Source organism: Fonsecaea nubica (assembly GCF_001646965.1).
Source record: "Fonsecaea nubica strain CBS 269.64 chromosome Unknown Scaff7, whole genome shotgun sequence".
Lineage (NCBI taxonomy): Eukaryota > Fungi > Ascomycota > Eurotiomycetes > Chaetothyriales > Herpotrichiellaceae > Fonsecaea > Fonsecaea nubica.
The window spans coordinates 175,542-196,306 of NW_019173680.1; the positions used below are offsets into that span (position 1 = coordinate 175,542).

Here is a 20,765-nt window from a genome sequence, read left to right on the forward strand (position 1 = left end):
TACCTTTGATGATACACATACCGCTTTGAAGATAGCCACAAGATACTGAGACTAGCCCCTGCCAACCACATGCGCGAACAACTGTTGCTAGAGGATGGATAGGGGTGAAATTTTCCCACCAAGGCAACGATTGATACACGTTGGGACCAAATCTCTGATGGTCTGGGAGTTTTGGGAAGTTGCAACACAAACTGGACGCCCCTTTCCAAAGGGCCGAAAAATTTCCTGATAACGAAGTCGCCATCGCCAGATGACAACATTGCACGAGCCGAACCACGTTCCTAGGCCCGGGCGAATGATGTGACAAGTCGACTGTGAGCGATCGGTCCGGGCCTGTCACACCATCACATCCATCACATCCACGAGGTCTAATGGCTATGCATATCATGTGAAGCTTTTCCGTGTCGGCAATTGGCAAACCCCTCTTTCCCTGGTGCAAAAACCGCTGCTACCAGCCAAAAATTTCCACAATCAGGAATTGCACCTGTTTTCGGGGAGCGTCTGAAGGCTGACAGAGATTCGCCGATGAGATTCGGATTATGGAAGTGCAGAAAGCAAGCCTTACCGAATATGCCATTTGCAATTCACCACCTTTGCAGGACCCTGGCGACGGGATCGCCGAACCCAGGCTGATGGATTGTTATGATAGGCTGTCAGACAGTCGGAGAGCCTAAATTCTGCAGGGAGTTCAGCAAGGGACAGCCAAATCTAACCTATGAGGGATGTTCAGCGCACGGACCACCAAACCCCCAGCCAATCCTCTGGAGAGTTGGACAAACACTGGATCAGGTATAGCTCATTGAACAATGCCACACTTTAGGTAAGCCAATGCGGCTGGATTGAGTGAACTTGGGGTTCATCGACGAATACCTGGCGAGCCACTTCCATTACTCAGTGGCTAGAACCTGGACGGGCCGCTTTGCCTTGCGGCCATGAGACTCCAGGACGTCTCACCAGAAGGAACTCACCTCACAGGCCGCCTTTCTCCACCCACGAACAAAATGGGAAGCAGCACTATCGCTGTCTTCGCAGATCTGGTAATTCACTCTGGCAAGGCTGCGCGATGATCAAACTCGGGACTCCCCAATGCTCCCGCCAGGAAAGATGAACTCATGGAACTCAGCTGGGCAGGCATGGCACTCTTTCTATATAGACGCCGTTGGAGGATGGAGTGTCGTGGATCAATTCGAGCTGTTAGGGTGCACTTCCGTTGACCATATCTCCATCAGTTCGCGAGCCCCAAGTCTTGTCATTCTGGACGACATGAAGAACAGAAACCCATCCTGGGGATCCGTCAGGTCCAAATTGACGCAGGAGGGGTACATGTACAGGATGAAGCTCGGAAATCCGGCGGCAAGTGCCAGCAGCCAGTCTGCGCACCGCCGCCACTCTTCATCGGCTTCGTCGTCGTCGACTCATGCACAGCCTTCTCATCCCGTGGAGTCGATGCCACCCAGGTCTGCTGCAAACGAGACAGTCGCAGACGGGGGCAGTGCTGCCTTCCAAACTGTCGTCGATCTCCTGGAACATTGGAACCTTGGTGACAGCCTCAGGATGGACCACGAGTTGGATCCAAATGCGACATTCGAATTCTGTGAGCCGTCTCTCTCCGAATGACTCTATCTCAGCTAATTCTCGTCTGCCAGTGTTCCAGTGTTATGCTCCTTTTGCCATCCACCGCCGACACAGAACAATCCTCTTTGAGCCTGGCGACTTCCTCGACGGAGTCATGTTCCAAGATCGTATGGTCGCAAACGCTGTGCTCGTTTGGGCGGCAGACATGCGAGAGCGATTCGGGCCGGGAACGCAGAGTACAAGCGATATGCTTTTATCACAGCGAAACGACGTTATCCGAGAGCTCCGCGAGAGGATCTCTTCGACGGAGACATGTGCCTCTGATGCTGTTATGATGACAATTCTTCTGCTGGTTGGGACTGAGGTAATACATCCCTAGTTATGGCCAAGCTCTTCTAATGACACTTTCAGCTTCTCCACGACAACATCGATGCGATGGGGACTCATCTTGGGGCCTTACGGCACATCATCCAACTTCGGGGCGGAATGGACAGCCCATCGTTGAGCAGATGGGTAAAGATTCCACTTCTCCAGTAAGAGTTCACTGTCCGGGGTGTCCCAGTTATGCCATTGCTGATAAATCCCAGGTTCGAAAACTTCTTGAACTACCGACACTTTGACCATATTAAGAGATCCAGCTTCGAGGATGCGTCGCAGGTAGCGGAAGCATCTCACCCCCAACCTCTGCCGGTATCCCGTGCTCGGCTGGACAAGTTACCCCCGGGGTTCTCAGAACTGTTCTGCAGCACTCCTATCAAGATGCCGCTCCTGAATCTCGTGGAAAGAATGTCCCTGTGGACTCTGCAGGTTGCCGACCTTCCCGAGGCAGGAGGAAATGGGGACCAGACCGCAGCAGTGGTGCATGCAATGACGTTGGATGCATTTCGGGCATTTGACCTGCTCCAACAGGACCAGCTCGAGGAGAAGGAGCGGTTGCTGGTGATTGGCCTGTTTTCCTTTTGCATCTTCATGAACGGTGAGGCGATCTACTCGGTGATGGAATGGGCTCAACGACTTCATTGTATGACCCTAGTTGGCAAGCCTATTGCCCCAATCGGGAATGAATGTCGCCCGAGCATGATCTGGGTCGCGGCCATGTTGATGGCGACGGGAGGAGAGGGATCTCCAGCGTGGCAGTTGGGAGGGCAAATCATGAGTGCGTGCAGTGGTGCGAGTGCTGGCTTACAGGCCATACTCCAAACAAGTCAGAGATATTTTTGGGATCAACAACTGACCATGAGACTGACTGGCGGCACGGTTGGAAGCATGCATGGCAATCTCTTCGGAGATGGGGTATGATTCGGGTAAGTGGATGCAATCTCTGGCATTGAACCGAACCCAGAGTAGGACTGTGGCTTCTTGGGATAGCGGGAAGGAGGGGTTGTATAATTCATTATCTATTCGTTATGCCTTGATAGTGTACTGAGTAGCTCTTGTTGGAATCATTGTCGCATGATCAGCCTGCGATCCGTCTGCGCGCACACGTCACCAGAGGGCAAATTTCCGCCTCGACATCCAGCAAACCTCGTTCATCAGGTGGGCAGAAAGCAATGAAATCAGGGGCCGACATGGCGTCTTGTTCACAGATGGATTCTTTCTTTTTGAAAAGGTAGGTGAAGTGGAAATGGGGTTTGGATTACCGATTGGCTCATCCAGCAAGCCCAGCAGAGGGTAGAGGGCTAAATATATATCTCTTCCCCGGAAAGAGGCCGCGCGAGGTGGACGGTTTCCCGGGTGAGAAAAGTGACGCCAGCACCCGGGGGGGATTTTCGGTCTTTTCTGACTTGTTGGAGCAGCTGCTTGGTGGCGAAAATTTGGTGAGAAGACCAGAAGTGGTGTTGTTGATGACAGGTTGTCGGCACCTTATGGTCAGTGTGTTGTTGGCTGAGAAGAGACGTGCGCTGAGTGACAGCCTCGCATGGTCTATTTTGGCACATGGCGAGGCTGTGGCAAAAATGCATGGGGCAGGTGAAGCGGCACGAGCGGTTAGTCATCCTTCGATGCGACTAATACAATTACTAGCCACTTTAGGTGCCTTGGTTACTCATGATGCCCTCCACCATAACTGAAATTGCCCCCGAGCGCCCCCAGCACCTGCTGCTAACCATCCACTAAGCAGTTTAGTAGGCGGCACAACTCGCCCAGCAGCACTAACTACTGGGATGTTCCTTTACCTGCACCCCCCAAGTCTCCCCTTTGCTTGCTGGTTGCGTGTCAGCCTCTATCCGCGTTGCAAAAAATCTCAAGCTAGGGCGCTTCCCTCCAGTCTCCACGAATCCACCTTTCTCTCTCCCTCTCCCTCTTTCACACAAAGTCTCTTCCTTTTTGACGGCACCAGACTCCAGACGGCTTCAGAGCTAGTGATCAGCCAGCTGCGCTAAAATCTATTTTCAACTTCTACCCTTTCTCAGCTCTAGCTTTTGGGTTCGGGATGTTGCCTAGGTACGTCGTACGCCATCGTTCTGTGGATCGAGTGTGATAAAGGACTTTTTTTTTTTTCTTTTGCCCTTCTCTACCGGCTAGTCTGCGATGGGGGTCCAGAAGGATTCAGGAGTTCAGGGTGGTGACGAGGATGGTGGTGTTGGTGAATGTGATGGTCCCGGTCTGATACGGGAGATGCGGTTCGTGTTTCCAATGCGTTTCGCCCTCTCCACCAAGACTCAACCGGGCCAAACAGGCGCTTGCTCTGGTCCAATCTACCCCCTGGACCTCGTTACGATCGCTAACCGTCTTGGGCCAGAAACTACGGAAACTCGACGCGGTCCAGCTGCCCAGAATCCTTCCACCTTCCCTTTGCCTGTTTCCTTCGTCCACCAGGCCGTTATCCAACCACGAGATTTCAAACGTGAAGAGTCTGGAGTCGTCAGGGTACGAGGAGGTTGCGCGTCGTCAATATTCCTGTCTATGATCCCCACTCTGTCTACTGCATATCTGCCATTCGCCGCTCAGGAACCCGAGTGAGGTTGCTCAAACAGTCCCTGTTTGGCTAATTTTGGTCAATTCGTATCTGATCCCTGTGCCGGTACCTCCCTGGCCGCACTCTGTTGCGGGATATAAAGAGCTGAGAAACTTCCCGTTGTAAAAAGAGGCTCTTCCTTCACCTCTCTAACGTCCACCCCAACGAATACAAAACCCGACCAAACGTTCAGTCTTCTTTACAATTGTAATTCTCCTATTCTCATAGCAGAGCTATCGACCCTATCGTCCCGTGACAAGACAGTTCATCTCACATCTACACTTCACATACAAAATGCAGTCCCTACTTTCTTCAACCACCCTCCTCTTCGGTGTGCTGGCCACATCAGTCCTCGCCAACCCTCAATACGACTACGGCGGTTCTTCTGGTTCTTCGACTTCTGCTTCAACAGGCAGTAGTGCAACTGCCGCCGCGGCCCAGGCCTCATCATCCAACATCCACTCTGTCACAGTTGGCCCCGGCCTCACCTTCACCCCAGACACCGTTACCGCTGCAAAGGGCGACTGGGTTGAATTCACCTTCGGCGAGGGTCACAGTGTTGCACAGAGCTCATTTGATGCTCCCTGCGTACCAATCAGTGGTGGCGCTGGTGTGTACTCCGGATTCCCCAACGATGGGGATGTGTGGCGGATCCAGGTCAACAGCACGGACCCTCTGTGGCTGTACTGCTCTGCCACTGGCCACTGTGAGGGCGGTATGGCTCTGGTCGTCAACCCCCCGTAAGTCCCACTGCTCCACTCATGCAACCGAACACATATGCTAACCACTCTATAGATCGAGCGGCAACACTCTCGATGCATACAAATCTGCTGCACAAAACGCCCAGGGCTCCTCGCCTGAGACCGTCCAAGGTGGCATCTTCGGTGCCGCGGTTGCTAGCTCTTCGGGCTCCAGCAGCACTCCTTCCGCTTCGGCAACCACAAGCGGTTCCAGCGCCAGCGCTTCTCCTTCTGGCAACGCCGCTGGCGCCAACATGGTCTCGAACGGACTGATGGTTCTTGGGGCAGTTGCTGCCGGTGCTGCCGCTATTCTGTAAATAGCCTTCGCGCATGAAGCGGGGTGTTTCGTGGGGATCTGGGTTGGGGGCATGCAATATATTTATTTTCCTCTTAAGGTATCCCTGATAGAATGGCTAAACAAAAGATGCCGAGCATTTTGACTGCCTTCCTCGTTTTCGCTTGTCTCTTTTCAGATTTTATTCCCTGCATTCCACTACTCGCAAGGAAACTCTGGGAGTCCCCGAGCAATGCAGGTACCAAATGTCAAAATGCCCATCGAAGTTCCTGTGTGTATCTGCTTTTTTGCACCCAATCTGTCCTTTTGGTCATTGCGTCTCTTACGAGTCGGGAGCCGAGATAATCTGATGTACCCAGATGCCCCCACCAATCGAGGGGACCAAGGACAAGAGTTTTTTTGGTTTGTTTTGCAGCCTCATCATCTCCGAATGCCCTTCCCAAGGTCTTTCTTCTTTTCCCCAGTCCCTTCTCCCACCACCCGGAGAACTGTACGGCTGACCTCGGTAAGCCGACCCCGCCTTTTGCGTCTTCGGCTATGCCTGGGAGGCATACCTGAATAGGAGAAAGGCGGCTACTGGCGTGTCACAACAAGGGTCAGAGAGACCCGAGGAACAACAACCGATATGTGACTTGCGGCGGTGATACCGGACGAACGACGGCGCTGGCTTGGAGACGAGATGCGTCCGGTAGTGGTCTGATAGGCTGCCATCTCTGCACAGCACAAAGCCGAGACGGCGGACGTGTTTGATGGCAAGCCATGTCCAGGGACGTGGGTTAGAGGGGAGAGGGGGCCCTTTTAGAGACAAGACAAGATGACACGAGAGTGACGGGCGGCGGAGGAAGAGGCACGTAACGTACTTTGGTACATGTATATATAGACGGTGTGCTCTCGATCTTTGGGGAGGAAAAGGTCGAGGAACTCCATCTATATACTATATACTGTACTGTACCTTTCCGAAAGCCTGCCTTGTCCTATTCTTTTGTTTCTCTGACTTCCTGTTACGGGGAAAAAAAAATACAAAGATGCCGCTCATCAATGAAGCACCCTACACGCCGGATGACATCCCCGATCACCCACAATGCGCGCCGCAGCCGTTGAAGATCATCCACGTCGGCGCGGGTGCCTCAGGTCTGTTGTTCGCGCACAAGGCGGAGAGGATGCTAAAGAACTACGACTTGATCTGTTACGAGAAGAACGATTCCATTGGAGGCACCTGGTATGAGAACAGGTCAGTTTCCTGGGTCAATTGGTCCATTCATGCAAAGCCAGGCCGTCCTGACAACCCGTATTGATAGATACCCTGGCTGTGCGTGCGACATCCCCGCGCACACGTACACGTTCCCCTTTGAGCCGAACACCGAGTGGAGCGGCTACTACAGCGGAAGCGACGAGATCCAGGAGTATTTCGTGCGGTTTGCGAAAAAGTACGGCGTCGAGAAGTACGTCCAGCTCAACACCGAAGTCGTGGCCGCCACGTGGGACGAGACCAACTCGAACTGGACCGTCGACCTGAAGCGCAAGGACGGCAGCACCTTCACAGACACCTGCGACGTGCTCGTCAACGGTGCCGGCGTAATCAACAGGTGGAAGTGGCCGACCATCGAGGGGCTGCATGACTTCAAGGGTCTGCTGCTGCATTCGGCCGCGTGGGACAGAAGTATCGACTGGGCGGGCAAGACCGTCGCCGTCATCGGCACGGGCTCGAGCTCGATCCAGATGGTGCCCAAGCTGGCCGAGACGGCGAAGCACCTCACCGTCTTCATACGCAACCAGACCTACATCGCCACGCCGTTTCTGTCCATGTCCAACAAGGAAGCCGACCCTGACGCTGCGGACCCCGGCACCGCAGGCAAGCACTTGTACACGGAGAAGGAAAAGCAAAAGTTTCGAGACGATCCGGACTACCATCTCAAGTACCGCGAGGACGTGGAGCGGTCGGTGGCCGGCATGTTCCGCATGTTCCTGCGCGGGACCGAGCAGAATCTCGCCGCGAAGAAGTTCCTGCAAGACGACATGGCGAGGAAACTCGGCGACCGCGAGGACCTCAAGCAGAAGTTCATCCCCGCGTGGAGCCCCGGTTGTCGTCGATTGACGCCTGGTGAGGGCTACCTCGAGGCACTGGTGCGCGACAACGTAACCTGCGTCTTCGAGGACATTGTCAAGGTCACCCCGGAAGGCGTCGTTACCAGTGACGGCAGGGAGCACAAGGTCGACCTTTTGGTGTGTGCCACGGGGTTTTTTGTCCAGTATCAACCGCACTTCCGCATCACAGGGCTGAGCGGCCAGGTCATGCAAGACCAGAAGCAACCCAACGTGTACGCATCGATCGCCGCCCCCGGCTTTCCCAACTACTTTGTGGTCAACGGGCCCCGGGGCAACTGGGGACAGGGCTGCGCACTCCCCAGCCACGAGGTGCAGGCCGAGTATATCCTCCAGTGCTGTCGAAAGTTGCAAGAGGATGGAATTCGCTGGATGGCGCCCAAGCAGGACCTCACGACCCAGTTGAACCTGTACATGGACGCATGGCACAGGAAATACAGCGTGTGGGCCGAGGACTGTAAGAGTTGGTATAAGGTGATTTCTGCCCTTTCTCTTTTTTCCCCGTTTCACACAGCATAGCAGCCCTCCTTTGTTGTAGTGATACTAACTTTACATACCAACCCAGGACAACAAACCGGACGGCCGCGTGTACATCTGGCCAGGCAGTCTCTACCACCATCTCAAGTTCCTGAAGCGCCCGCGTTACGAGCATTACGACCTGCAGTACAAGGACCCGGGCAACGTTTTTGCCTTCCTGGGCAATGGGCTCACCATCACAGAGACAAAGTACGGGCCCAAGGACATGCCGGTCCCGTACATCAGAAACAGCGAGGACGTCGAGTGGGATATCGAGTAGGAGCGCGGGGACGGACATATTTCGGCCAGGGCAGGCTGTTCAGTAATCTCTGGAGAAGGGGCGTGCCTCCAAGGAGTAGTATGCGTCTGGCATTCTTACCGAGTGTTGTGGAAGAAAGAACAGACGGACGGACGAACAATAGTGCATGCGAATGAGCGGACGAATGTGTCCTGCCTGTTGATCTCACAGTTGCTTTGCTGAATAAAGATGGAGCTTGAAAATGACACAGTGCTAGAGCATTGACGAGTGACGTACGCTGATTCCTCGAGACCCGTCAAGGGATGGAAATGGAACGAGCAATGACCAATATCCCCATGTGGAAATGGGTATGTACTCGGTACGCAGCATGGTGTGGGTCGTGGTAACGCCGACGAGGCTGAGTTTGCTCTTTCCCATTGAGGGAGCAGGGGTATGTACGGAGTAAGTGCCACAAGGCTGGGAAAGCAAGGCTTGCATGTAAGGCTATGAATCTGTCCATGCCAAGCCCGCATTTTGGAGGGAAATCCAGACAAGGGAAATTTCCCCACATGCAATGGGTACCGCGCTTGATACGTTCACCTACTACACATTCACGCAAAATTGACACTACCCGCTAGATTTGGGAAGGGAATTTCAGTTGTGTTTCTAGTCACAAAATTGCGGGAGACAAACCGAAAAGAAAGGCTGCGGGACGGCCGAGCTGAGACTTTGCAATCCGGGAGTCGGCCTCTGCACTACCTGGTCAACGGAGCACGAAGCCGAACACACTCTGTCATTGACGAGCGCAACCTTCCCCTCACTACGAGTCAACTTGTACGTACAGACACGACACATGTGGAGATAGAATTTGAAAGAGCGAGGATAGACAAGGACAGGTGAAAAGGAAAACAAACGTCTATACACACACGACACATCCCCTCCCTCACAGACATGTCGCACGCACGAGTGGAAGAACTGTCCGACTCGGACCCTGATATTGACGACCCTTCTGAGTTCCTGCCTCAATCGGACCAGCACATAATCCGGCCGGCGAGCCAGACGACGGCGTCATCACTCGCCTCGATATCAACTCCTCCCTCGTCCACCTCAGGAACGAACCCAACCCTGTTCCGCCCCGCGCCTGGATCAGCATCCACGGCCGGACCACCCCCTCAAATCCGACAACAGTCACGGGAAGAGATCAAGCGGTTCCAGACTCTGTACCCGGTATACTTTGACAGCACGCGGACGAAGAAGCAAGGCCGCCGCGTGTCCGCGCAGCTGGCGATCCCGAACCCGCTGGCGTGGCAGGTGCTGTGCGCGGTGCGGTTCGCGGTCGGGGAGAACGTGTTCAAGATGGCGTTTGAGCCCGAGAAGACGCACCCCAAGGACTGGGCCAACCCGGGCCGGGTCAAGCTCCTCCTCAAGGACCCGGAGACCCACGCGCCCCTCAACCGCACCATCCGCAGCAAGGCGCACCTCTACACCATCATCGGGCGATGGCTCAAGGATCACCCCACCACCAAGGAGTCGCCGCTCGAGCTGCGCCTGCCCGGTCTCCCCGTGCCGGAGAATTTTCTGGAGTACGAGGTCGCCGTCCCCCGCGGCTGGAAGATGGGCACCATCCTCCCCGTGCATTCCTCGGCCGTGAGTGGCGGTGGTGTTAGAGACGACTTCTTCAAGGAGGCCATGGAGGAGCTCAGGCAGGCCCAGAGTCAGGGCCAATTGCCCGCGGGTGGTCCCGGCGGAGCTAGTGGCGGCATGCCAGATATGAGTGCGCTGCAGAGCATGATGAACGGCATGGGCGGGATGGGTGGGATGGGAGGTCTTGGTGGATTGATGGGCGGCGGTGGCGGCGGAGGAGGTGGTGGAGATTCAAGTACCAAGAGAAAGAAAGACAAGAAAAAGAGTTGATGAGTTGATGTCCTGAAGCGGTGTGCCACAACCCGTGTGCAGAGTGTAGGCGTGAGTGTGATTGCAGAGCTGCTGAATGGCAATCACATCATATCATATCATGGCTACAAAAAAGCAATCTATCTGCCTTGCCTTGCCTGGCCTGGCCTGGCCTTGCTTTGAACCCAAGAAGTCTCTTTTTATTCCCCCTAAAGTGAGTGAGCGCGAAGATCGAGTGGCCCGGGCAGCTCTCTGCTCTCTTGAGAATCCAGTCTTTTCAGATCCTCCAGCTGCAATCCAGCCCTTGCTCCACGTAACTCTTGAAGAGAGAATCCGGATGTCTCTCCCTCTTCTCACGACACCTAATCTAGGTGCAGACGTAACAATCAATACCCTTCCACCAGGTAGGCAGGGCAGGCAGGGCAGGGTCGGCTGGCCATCCGAGCCGTTCTACCCGCGTCTTTGTCTTTGTCGTTGGGCGGGTCTCTCTCCGTGTTCGCTGTGATCCTCTTCGTCACCACCGTCTTCATTATCACCTTCATCACCACTAATCGTGATCCTCAAATCCAGCTGCCTCGGCACTTCGTTTCAGCCCCTGAGAACCTCTGGGTCGTGGCAGATCTTGGTCCTCGTCTTGATCTTGATCATGTGCATGGCCTTCACCGTCACTTTCACCTTCACCTTCATGGGTGGCTTGTTTGCTCTTATGGCACGTTGCAGGATGGCATGTTGATTGTGCACCGTTTGGTGCGTTGGTGGCCTCCTCCTCTTCTTCTTGGTCATAGTCCTTGCTGTCTTCTTGGGCACGGTCGTCGCCCTCTTTGTCATCACTGTTGTTCGTGTCTTCGCTGCGGTCGTCGTCATCTTCATCGTGATTGTCATTGTCCTGGTCACGGTCGACGCTTTCGTCATCGTCATTGTTATCGCCATTGTCGCTATCTTTTCCACGGTCGTCGTCCCTATCATCATCATCACTGTTGTTATTACTGTCTTGCTCACGGTCGACGCTTTCGTCATCAAGATCATCTTCGTCGTTGTCACGGTCGTCGCCCTCATCATCGCCATTGTCACTATCTCCTTCATGGTCGTCGCCCCCGTCATCACCACTGTCATCGCGTTGATCGTCGTCACTCGAGTCGAGCCCCGCACATTGCACGGCGTTGAAGTCGGGACACGCTCGTCGCTCTGCCCTGCTCTTGTGCGTGTGCCACTTTGCACACAGACGATCGCGTGGATGGAACGGGAAGAACCTATCCCGGAACCCCTTCAAGTCTTCGATCGCGAGCAGGAACTCGGCGAGGAGACGAGGGCTGGCTCCCATGAGCCCAGAGTAGACCGACCAGCTCTCAAGGACCTCCAAAAGAACCATGTCCGTCTCGACGACCTGAAAGGCCAGGCTGTCGAGCAGGGCGCCGACGAGTGAGGTGCGGGAGAGGCCCGCTCGGGAGAAGTTGTCGGCGATCCCAAAGTGCGCTACAAGGCATGTATTGGACATGACGACCGCGGTGGTGGTCAGGTAGTTCTTGAAGGGCTGTGCCTCGAATCGGTCGGCGACATCCCAGCACCGGACAAACAAGTCTGGTTTCTGGCCGAACTTGCACTGAATCACGTTGTCAAAGCCCTCGTACAGTTCAGCGTCCGCAGTACTGTAGAGGCCCAGCCACAGCCCAAAGACCACAGCGGCCTGGCAATCTTGCTCTCGGAAGCGGCAGCAGAGCGAGCCGGGCGAGGGTGGGGGTGTTGACGAACGGCGGGACCTGGAACGACGTCCGCTCCTTTCAAAGAGAGGCGATGCGTCCCGGAGCGCCGCGGGCAATATGTAGATGTTGAACCAGGTGTCAGAGCTGTCGGCACCTATCAAGAAGGCGACTTTGTTCAAGCTGTGTTGTGATTCCTCCGTCAGAAAACTGAACTGCACATCATATTGATGGGGCGCGCGCTGGGTCTTCATCGTCGACTAGAACTAACCTCTCCATGTACATGGCTCGCACGTACTCCGAGACTTCAGGGAGCGGGAACCCGGGTAAAGAGTCGAGAAGACTATGGGCCGAAGAGTCGGGCAAAAGGGCAAGGGACGAGGTTGAGCTGGCGTTCGAACCGTGCTCAGAAGCCATGGTCCAGGTTGAGACAGCGGGCGGTGTGAGGATCAACGTGGCGATGGCTGAAGCGTACGCTCAGGTGTGAATGTTGTGGTTGAGTGGTTTGGTCAACGACAACAGAGGGCGATGAACATGGGAGACGACAAAGGAGACAAATTCGTGAAATTGACATCGACCGTGGGCTCAAATATCAAATATCATATCGTTGGATTTCCCTAGAGGGTTAGATAGTGTCATCTTGACGCTGTCTTGGCTGGATTCTCGGCGGCGCGTCGTCGATGATGTCGTTGATCTCATCGTTAGTAGGTAGAAGGTGAAGGAGAGGATCAGGAGGGCGTGAGGTCGTCGAGGGCCAGGCTGTCATGTCCATAGCTTGCTTTCCACCCTCTCATCTGGTTCAGAGTCGTCTCTCCCTCTCCCTCTCACACTCATCTATCACTCAACGACCGCTAGGCAGCAGTCTCCTGCTTCAGATTGATACTGGGACAGATTTGCGTTGTCTGTGAACTTACCTCATTCTGTCATATGTCACTTTGATGTCCAGGGTACTTACTGTCGCCAGGCGCTCTGGTTCTTCCGGAGTGAATGGCACTTCCATCGCGCCCGCTGGCAGTCTTGAGCCCAGGACGGAAAATGCTCTTTGTCGCGTCGTGTGCGGGTTGGTCATGTTCTTTACGATTGTGCTGACTGCACATACGCGTACGAGGTACTGTAGCTGGGTTAAGGAGAGGTTGTGCAGGAACCAGTAAGAAAGGGGTCACTGGGAGCACTAGGGCGATCTACGGCTGAATTTCGGGTCAAACAAGACGACGAAACAACAAAGCAAGTTGATCCGAAGAGTGGAAGAACCAGACATCGTGGCATGTCAGGGTCATAAAGATAAAAAGGCAACTGGAGAAAGACGAAAAGACTGTGATGTCAATGTGCTGTCTGGAGTGTGAAGCTCTTCTCTATGTATTGACTGACTCTCTTGTGGTTGATGGTATGGAGCAATACTACCTTTGTGTTCCAGAGCCGCAGCCTCATTGTCCTCTGCGTGTGCTGTCCAGGATATCAGCGCCTTTCCCAAAGAAACCAGCTACGACGCAGGACCCATGCACCAAACCCAGTCTGACCATCCAGCACCGTGGCACCGTCACGCAAGATCCTGCCCTGGCATATCATTGCAAGAAGAAGCTGTCACAGTGTCTGCTTGCTTGTTTGCTCAATGTGCTGCTGAATATCTTCCCAACTTTGAAGCATCGACCTGCAGTGGTTTGAGTGGTCAAGTATGTCGGTGTACTATCAGGCCACAACGCTAAAATAGTCCTTCGCGAACCCCAAGCCCAAATGTACTGATCGATGAGCCATGCCCGTTCTTGAGACCGTTGTATGCAGTCAAGGGTGTCCACGCCGGCGTGGTATTTCGTGGACATTTGGCCTTTGTGTCGTCGCTCACATGCTCGTGCCACTTGCAGTCCCTCTGTGCCATCGGGGCCACAAGGTGGTGGTGATTCTTCTCTTCGTTCAGCTTGTCCACCCTCAACAACAGCTGATTCAGCAACCCGGTGTTGGCCGTCTCGCTGACGAAGTCGCGCCAGGTACTCCCTGGGCTGTCACGGTCGGACCCGGTGAACTCGGCCCAGCCCCCGACGACGATCTTGTATGCCAGACAATCGAGGACGTAGTCCTGCAAAACCCCGAGGTCGGAGGAATACTCTGCGTCCAAAGTGCACAAGGACTTGAGGTCCCAGTGGCCCAAGGGAACGTCCTGCATCGAATCCATGATTGTGTTGCGGAGCTTCTCGGAGCCGACCAGGTCTGCGAACTTGAAGTAGCGCTGCACATCCTTGAACGCCAGAGGCTGGGGGTGGTTGCCGGATTTGGTCAGGCCGCCTTGGTAGATCAGGTCGAGCCAGTCGGCGAGGACGTCGTGGTCGCTGGTGGGGAGACGGACTGTGGTGCGATCAGGAGAGGAATCGAGGATGATGGCAAAGTACTTTGAGTTCTCCAACAAGAGCGACTTGCTAACGTGGAAGACATTGAGCGGGACGTCTGCGTCTTCCTCGCCATAGATCTCGTCTTCGCCTGCAATCACTTTGATGACGGGGGCTCGAGCGTGGCTGCTAGGAGGTTAGTTCGCGGTTCAAATGCTGAGAAGGTCTTGCCTGCTGCTCACCTTGAAGTCATTGCTGGTGGTGCCGCCATGTTTCTAATGGACTGAGGCGGTTGTTTGAAAGAGGCTGCGGAGGACTTTTTTTCGATGTACCTGTGCTTGAAAGGTGTGGATGTAAGAGAAATGAGAAGAGTGATCAGACGAAATGGTGAGGAAGATAGCGATAAGTTCAGATTCAACATCAAGTGAAGTGAATCAAAGAACTGCTTGCCTGCAGCTTGACGATGCTATGTGCAAGAAGACAAAGGTGAATTGCGAGACAGGTTACTGTGAAAGAGGGAAGACTTTGTTCTATTGGCAGAAGACCGGTCATGTTTGCCCGTGAAGCAAAGGCTGATAATGAAGCGGTGACAAGCTGCGCGTCTCATCTCACACCAAAGTTCGGCTGTGGATTGTAACTTGTTTGATTCCGTGTCTCTATCAGAAACACCAAATAGAGCTCAACTTTTATGATTCGGCCTGGATTGCTGCCTCTCCTCCTTCAAAGCAGTCCTTGCATATTCTGTCCCCTAATTCCGAGAGAGAGGAGAGAGAGTATCGAGATGTGTCTGTCTGCCTTGTTATTTTGATCCTCCTCAGGTCAACACGCAGAGGGGTGTTGTCCACCCCCATCTCACAGCAGTCCACCCAGCACAGTCCTGGTCCTGGCCTTATTGAGGAGACACACGCATATTAATGCTGTTGTACAGTGTCGGCTTCCCATTTTCTCTTCTTCAACACGAGCTTGGGTATTCGTATATGCGGAGTCGACTCCTCGGGAGCCACGTACACCGGAAGCGTTTGACTGCGATGCTGAGACTGGGGCGACGGATGGTCGAAGAGCGCCCCTCCGTGCCCTTCAAGCTGTGTTGCTGGCGAGCTTTGCATGCCATTTTGACGCATCTGATCCAGCCGCGCCATGAGGCAGGAAATGAATTTCCCCTTCGTTCCAGCCTCGTCGTCCTTGTGGCTCATGAAATCCTCCCAGCCACCCCTAGTTCTTTCAATGAAACTTACCCAACCATTGCTGGCGATCTTGCTAGCAAGACCTGATAGTATGTACTCACGGAGAGCGCATTTCGAGATGACATCGCCATCAAGAAATTTGGCGATGGACAGATAGTCAGACTCCTGCAAATGGACCCTACCCTCCTTCATGATGTATGACTTGAAGGTGTCTGATTCGAGCTGAGAGGCTAGAGTCCAGATGTTGATGAATCTATCTCCGAGTGTGTGCTCATCTATACACCCTTCGTAGAGCCACGTCACAAAGACATCGAAATCAGTCACATCGACATCGCGGTCGAGATCAAGTGGGATGAGTTGGGGGCGCCGTGTCTTCAATATCGTTTCAAAAAATTTCGATCCATCCTCGAGGAGTGCCGTATGAATGTAATGCGGGCCTGACTTGCGGGATCCTTGGTGCGCAACCACGGCAACAGTGGGAGACTTGGTAAACCTATCTCGCAAATCAGCCGTGAGTGATAACAGGCTCGCTTCAGAGATAAGCACACCGGACGGAACGAGGAGCATCTGATGCCATGGCTGAACTCATTCTGGAGAGTATGTGGTTAGGAGATATTGCAAATCGGAGTCGCTATTGGACGAGTACTGAGAGAGATCAAGGGAGCGTCCCTGATCAATAGACCGTGATAAGATGAGAATGATGCAGGCTGTCTCAGTCAACTAGTACAACTGAGGTCAACAAAACCTCAGACCATTCAGTCCTTTTGAATGGAATTTGAATGATTCTCGAAAAGTGAATGAAAAAGGTATAATTTTGTTTGTGACGGCTTTTTGGAGTATTTACCAAAGTCCTGATTCTTTGCCGTCGAATGTGCAGGTCTGGTCAGGTTTATATTTAATCCCTAACGAACGGCTAATCTCCCTGGACTGGCCTGATCACAGAACCGTCACGCATAAAGGCTCGATCGATTTTTAGAAGGCTGAGTTGTTTATGATATCCAGACACAATCATACGTCGGCATGTGAAGAATATTCAAGAGCGGCCGTCCCTCGACCAAATAGAGAATGAGATGCGTCGTCTCCATCTGTAGGATCCTTGGTCTCCCATTGTGGAAGTGCTGGCTCGACTTCAGTGGCAAGGCCTCCTCTTTCGTCGTCACTGCAAGAGACAAGGGATAGTCACTCTGTGCTTTTTCCAGTCCCAAGGCGCTGGTCTGTGTCTTTGTCTTCTGGACCAGATGTTCTTTGAACCGAACAATGCGACATTTCTCGGCGAGTGACAATGCCTCATTAACATGACTGCTGTCTTCGTCGCAGGAGACGCACCCCCAGCCACGGTACCAGGACAGCATGCATGCGAGGAGGGCAGGCTTGATGTCCCCAAAATCAAAATGTCGGCTCCTCGCTTCTGGGTGATCTCCATGCAGCCGGTCTGCAAAGTACGTGGATTCACGGCAGAGTCGTGGCCCGTCGAATGCAAAGTACTGCTGGTGGCTCCCTTTGCCGGCTGTAAATGTTACCACGTTCGAATAGTCGAAGAGGTTCTTGTGAGGCTCGTGGGTGGTCTGGTTGTCCGTGCGCTCCATCAGGGTTATGGAACTGGTAGGATGAGAAGTCGTGCACGAGTTCCAATCCCTTAGCATGAAGGACGAAGGTAGATTTATATTGGTGACGGTGGACAGGCTGTCCAGTAATATAGAGGCGTTTCAGGAGGACTCGAGATACTCACTCCATTCTGTCACATCCTCCATCAAATCCGTGAATCCAGAGTATTGTCCAAACACGGAATCCCAACGCTCCCAGTCAAAGCCCATGTTCATCTCCGTGTCACCTTGGTGTAACTCGGTATAGACGAAGCTCTGGTCCCTGTGTGACTCTTCATCATGGTGATCAAGCAGTCCGTTGCTATAGCCATTCATGTTATTGCTTCCGTAGGACGTCTCCATGGTTTGCTGCTTGGATAACTGAGCATTGAACAATTTCTGCTCTGTACCCGTCACATCTTTGGCGGGCACCTCCCCCCAGTTATGTTGAAGTTGTGCAGACTCTTGCTGTACCGTCTGCGTGCCATTCTTGGCTTCATACCCGTCCAAAAACGGCGCTGTCTGAGTGGGACAAAGAGGAGGCTGCCCTTCTGCTCTGGGCGTGTGCGTGTGGAAAGGTAGGACATGAACTGGCGTAGTGTCGCTGGTTGCTGCGGTTCCAGAGCACTTCTCCATGCGTTTACTGAGTGGAAATGGCATTCTTGGCTGACCCTCCCGTCGTGCCAGTACTCGACCGCCATTTGACCCAGACTCGTTTTCAAGAGTTTGCCGCAGCTGGCTCCGCATGGCTTGGGAGCAGATGGGCTCTTGTGCTTCATGGCTTTCATTAACAAGCTCTTTGTGGGCCAAATGGACCATGTATCTGACACCTTTTTCCAATGCAGGATGTTCTGCTTGTGGATCACGCGTACATGAAGGAGAGGTTTGTGGACCTGGAGTTGGGCTGTCATAAATTGAATCTTCTCGAATACTTTGAGCAATCTTTTGCGCATCCGTCAATGGTTGCGCGATGCCGAGCTCGATTTGGTCCGCCTCCGTCCAAAGAACTGTAGGATCGAGTCCTGCTCTTTGCCAGGCAGCAGAACGAAGGCCTCGTAGCATGTCCCACGCTTCAATGCCGCCCTCCCGCAGCGGTCTCTGAACAGTGACGCCATCAGGGCCACCGACGATGCCGGCGCCGGGAGCAGCTAACCCAAATACCCTGTCGATCAATTCTCTTGATCTGGGTGCCTCAACGCTGGTCGGCCTCTCGTACAGATCAACGAGAACTATCAAGACCGCATGAAGGGGGCCGTAAGTCGCCGGCCAGGCCCATCGAAAAGGCTCCAAGTCTGGATCGGCTGCGAGTGATACAAATTTTCTGAGGAAACTGTGGCAATTGTGCAGGGCGCATTGTCGGCCCATACCCCACAGCTTACTTCTCGTGTTCTTCAGGAATGGGGCATATGCAACACAATGCACCTTGTCAATCAGCATAGATAGGCTAATTCGGGCCCATTTGTTGTAGGCAGCTTGTTTTGCGCGATAATAAGCGGCCAATGGCCACGAGGGGTCAGTGTTGTTGACAGTAGTCTTGTAATACGCAGTGTCATTTGCAGTGATAGGGTCGCCCATGGACACATCGGTATCTGATGCGCGTTGCTGCGCATCTCTAAGCGTATCCGGAACGAATCCCATTTCTGGAACTCCTTTGCTGGGAATCGACTTGATAATAGCGTTGACTTGATCCCCTGCTTCAGTCATAATCCGTTTCATTTCTTGCATATCTCCATTTGTGAGTCTTTTCGTTTCCAGATGTAGAGACACGACGCTTCGTATTGCGCATGCCATTATCGACTTTCCTCTTGCCAGGAGGGACAGTGTGCCAAAAGCTTTTGGATTCGTACTCTCTCCATTCGAAGCCGAACTAGAGGATGGCGAAATTCTCAAAGACTTGTCCGAGTTGACGCTCGCGGCCCCGTCCTCAGACACATGGGCATCTCTATCTTCACAGAAGATTCTCGTGTCGCAGAATTTCTCAGATATCTGAGAAGGGTAGCCACTCGCGACAACGTGAGAAACATCCAACTGGATAATCTGCCACCAGAGTCGTCGTCGCATGTTTTCCTCGGTAATAGACAGCTCAAACAGGGTGGGCTCTCTGTGTAGCCCCATGGTCAATGCCAGCCTCACCGCCAGTGAGAGGTACAGGCTGCCTTGTAAAGGGTCCTCTTCAGCTATAGGCATACTTTGCAGGAGGACGAGGGCAGCAAGTTTGTACAAGCTGACTTTTTGAGCAAAGCAACTGATTAGGAGGCAAAACACCACCTGATCGTGGAACCGGGTGCTAAGCTGTGCCCTTGAAGTTTGAGGAAACCATTGCCGAAGACCTTTTGTAGAAATACTTAGCGAACCCGCATACCAAATGGCATAGATCACGGCCAAGAAGTCCAAGTCTCGAAAATTGGATTCTGAGAGACCATTGGACTCGACCTGGTCCCAGAATTCTTCGTGTTTCCTGCTCATCTCCGAGGGCAAGAGAAGCCCCAAAATTGGATATACCCCCGATAGCCAACACCTGAAAAGAACGTTACTTTGTGCTCTGGTGGGCAGGCCCTGCGTCAGATGCTGTAAGGCAGTCTCTGCTGTACACTTGATTGGGAGGTTCTGCAACAGACTGGATTTGGTGAATGGCATGAGCCTACATATCGGGCAGTGGCTGTCAGGCCTAAGGTCTTCCGGGATCTTTTCGCCAGCTTCTTTGTGAAAATCAGTGGGATCGGTCACATCGTCTTTTTCTTGTTCGTGGTCTTCGTTCACAGGAGGAACAAACTCTCGTGGCCTGTCACAATGCTTGTTCTCTGGGCTGATTGAGCTCGCATAGGTATTATCCCGACGACGCATCAAGTGATTGAGTTGATCGATCTCTTCGGATATATTGATCCAAAATGGATATTCTGGCCTTGACTCGCCATTGCTCAGGTTCAAACTTGATAAAGGCTTGCTGAGGTCAGAGGGTTCCCTCGCTGATGCGTAATTGCTGGGTTGGAACATGTCCAGACTCATGCTTGATTTTGGTAGAATTCCATCAGAGCCTGAATCCGAGTTTGATGCCTCAGGTGTAAGGAAGCCTTTTAACCGCAGGTCATTCCCGTTACCCTGGCGAAAAGCATCGAACATCTTGGTCAAGCGGTGCAGCTGTTCTTCGATGGCTTTGAGGTCAGCGGGCGTTCTCAACTCATGTGCTTCGGTGATTGTCCCTAAGGATCCTTGACTCATGGGACTTGATTTTCGCTTCTTCCACACCGGACTTGTGGTTTCCTTTGGCAGATCAGGCTGTGCCGAGGTGGATGTCGTATCATCCTGGGTGTAGAAGCATTCTACATCGGCTTTTTGGCAGCCTCCACAGATTGGACGGGCCTTGTCGCACTTGACTTTCCTCCTTCGACAAGTGAGACAGCTGTAGCTAGCCCGATTTCTCGTGATTTGGCGTTTTTCGGGCTTCGCCTGGTTCGGGGTTGGCTTAGAACCGTGCAAGAGGGAAACTTCGTCGCCTGGTGGGCCAGCGCTGAAGTGAAACATCGTCGCTAGGGTTGAAACAGATAATAGTGATCAGTTCGTGCTCTCTGGCCGCTCTTGCGACCAGTTTCAAGGACGTCTTGGTGGTCGACTGTGGTTCGTGGACAGGCTGACAAATCCTGTACCTGGACGTTATGGATGGCAGTAA

At 53.4% G+C, this 20,765-nt stretch overlaps 7 protein-coding genes across 7 annotated transcripts; 4 read left to right on the plus strand and 3 right to left on the minus strand.

Moving 5' to 3' along the window:
- Positions 1–1,263: 1,263 nt before the first annotated feature.
- AYO20_01684 (hypothetical protein) lies at positions 1,264–2,874 on the plus strand (the record flags this gene model as incomplete). Its single annotated transcript, XM_022639990.1, has 4 exons — positions 1,264–1,594; positions 1,647–1,939; positions 1,987–2,108; positions 2,163–2,874. The coding sequence occupies 4 exons, from the start codon at positions 1,264–1,266 to the stop codon at positions 2,872–2,874; spliced, it is 1,458 nt and encodes a 485-aa protein (XP_022503945.1).
- A 1,951-nt stretch (positions 2,875–4,825) lies between these two features.
- Positions 4,826–5,588, plus strand: AYO20_01685 (hypothetical protein; the record flags this gene model as incomplete). The annotated part of the gene is made up of 2 exons (XM_022639991.1): positions 4,826–5,271; positions 5,327–5,588. The coding sequence occupies 2 exons, from the start codon at positions 4,826–4,828 to the stop codon at positions 5,586–5,588; spliced, it is 708 nt and encodes a 235-aa protein (XP_022503946.1).
- Positions 5,589–6,591: 1,003 nt separating this feature from the next.
- Positions 6,592–8,465, plus strand: AYO20_01686 (hypothetical protein; the record flags this gene model as incomplete). Its single annotated transcript, XM_022639992.1, has 3 exons — positions 6,592–6,797; positions 6,865–8,143; positions 8,235–8,465. 3 exons carry the CDS (start codon positions 6,592–6,594, stop codon positions 8,463–8,465), a joined length of 1,716 nt encoding a protein of 571 aa, XP_022503947.1.
- A 909-nt stretch (positions 8,466–9,374) lies between these two features.
- AYO20_01687 (hypothetical protein) lies at positions 9,375–10,337 on the plus strand (the record flags this gene model as incomplete). Its single annotated transcript, XM_022639993.1, has 1 exon — positions 9,375–10,337. The coding sequence occupies one exon, from the start codon at positions 9,375–9,377 to the stop codon at positions 10,335–10,337; it is 963 nt and encodes a 320-aa protein (XP_022503948.1).
- Positions 10,338–10,863: 526 nt separating this feature from the next.
- Positions 10,864–12,430, minus strand: AYO20_01688 (hypothetical protein; the record flags this gene model as incomplete). The annotated part of the gene is made up of 2 exons (XM_022639994.1): positions 10,864–12,223; positions 12,285–12,430. The coding sequence occupies 2 exons, from the start codon at positions 12,428–12,430 to the stop codon at positions 10,864–10,866; spliced, it is 1,506 nt and encodes a 501-aa protein (XP_022503949.1).
- Positions 12,431–13,712: 1,282 nt separating this feature from the next.
- AYO20_01689 (hypothetical protein) lies at positions 13,713–14,602 on the minus strand (the record flags this gene model as incomplete). The annotated part of the gene is made up of 2 exons (XM_022639995.1): positions 13,713–14,517; positions 14,574–14,602. 2 exons carry the CDS (start codon positions 14,600–14,602, stop codon positions 13,713–13,715), a joined length of 834 nt encoding a protein of 277 aa, XP_022503950.1.
- A 640-nt stretch (positions 14,603–15,242) lies between these two features.
- Positions 15,243–20,620, minus strand: AYO20_01690 (hypothetical protein; the record flags this gene model as incomplete). The annotated part of the gene is made up of 3 exons (XM_022639996.1): positions 15,243–16,008; positions 16,530–17,198; positions 17,241–20,620. 3 exons carry the CDS (start codon positions 20,618–20,620, stop codon positions 15,243–15,245), a joined length of 4,815 nt encoding a protein of 1,604 aa, XP_022503951.1.
- Positions 20,621–20,765: the final 145 nt, after the last annotated feature.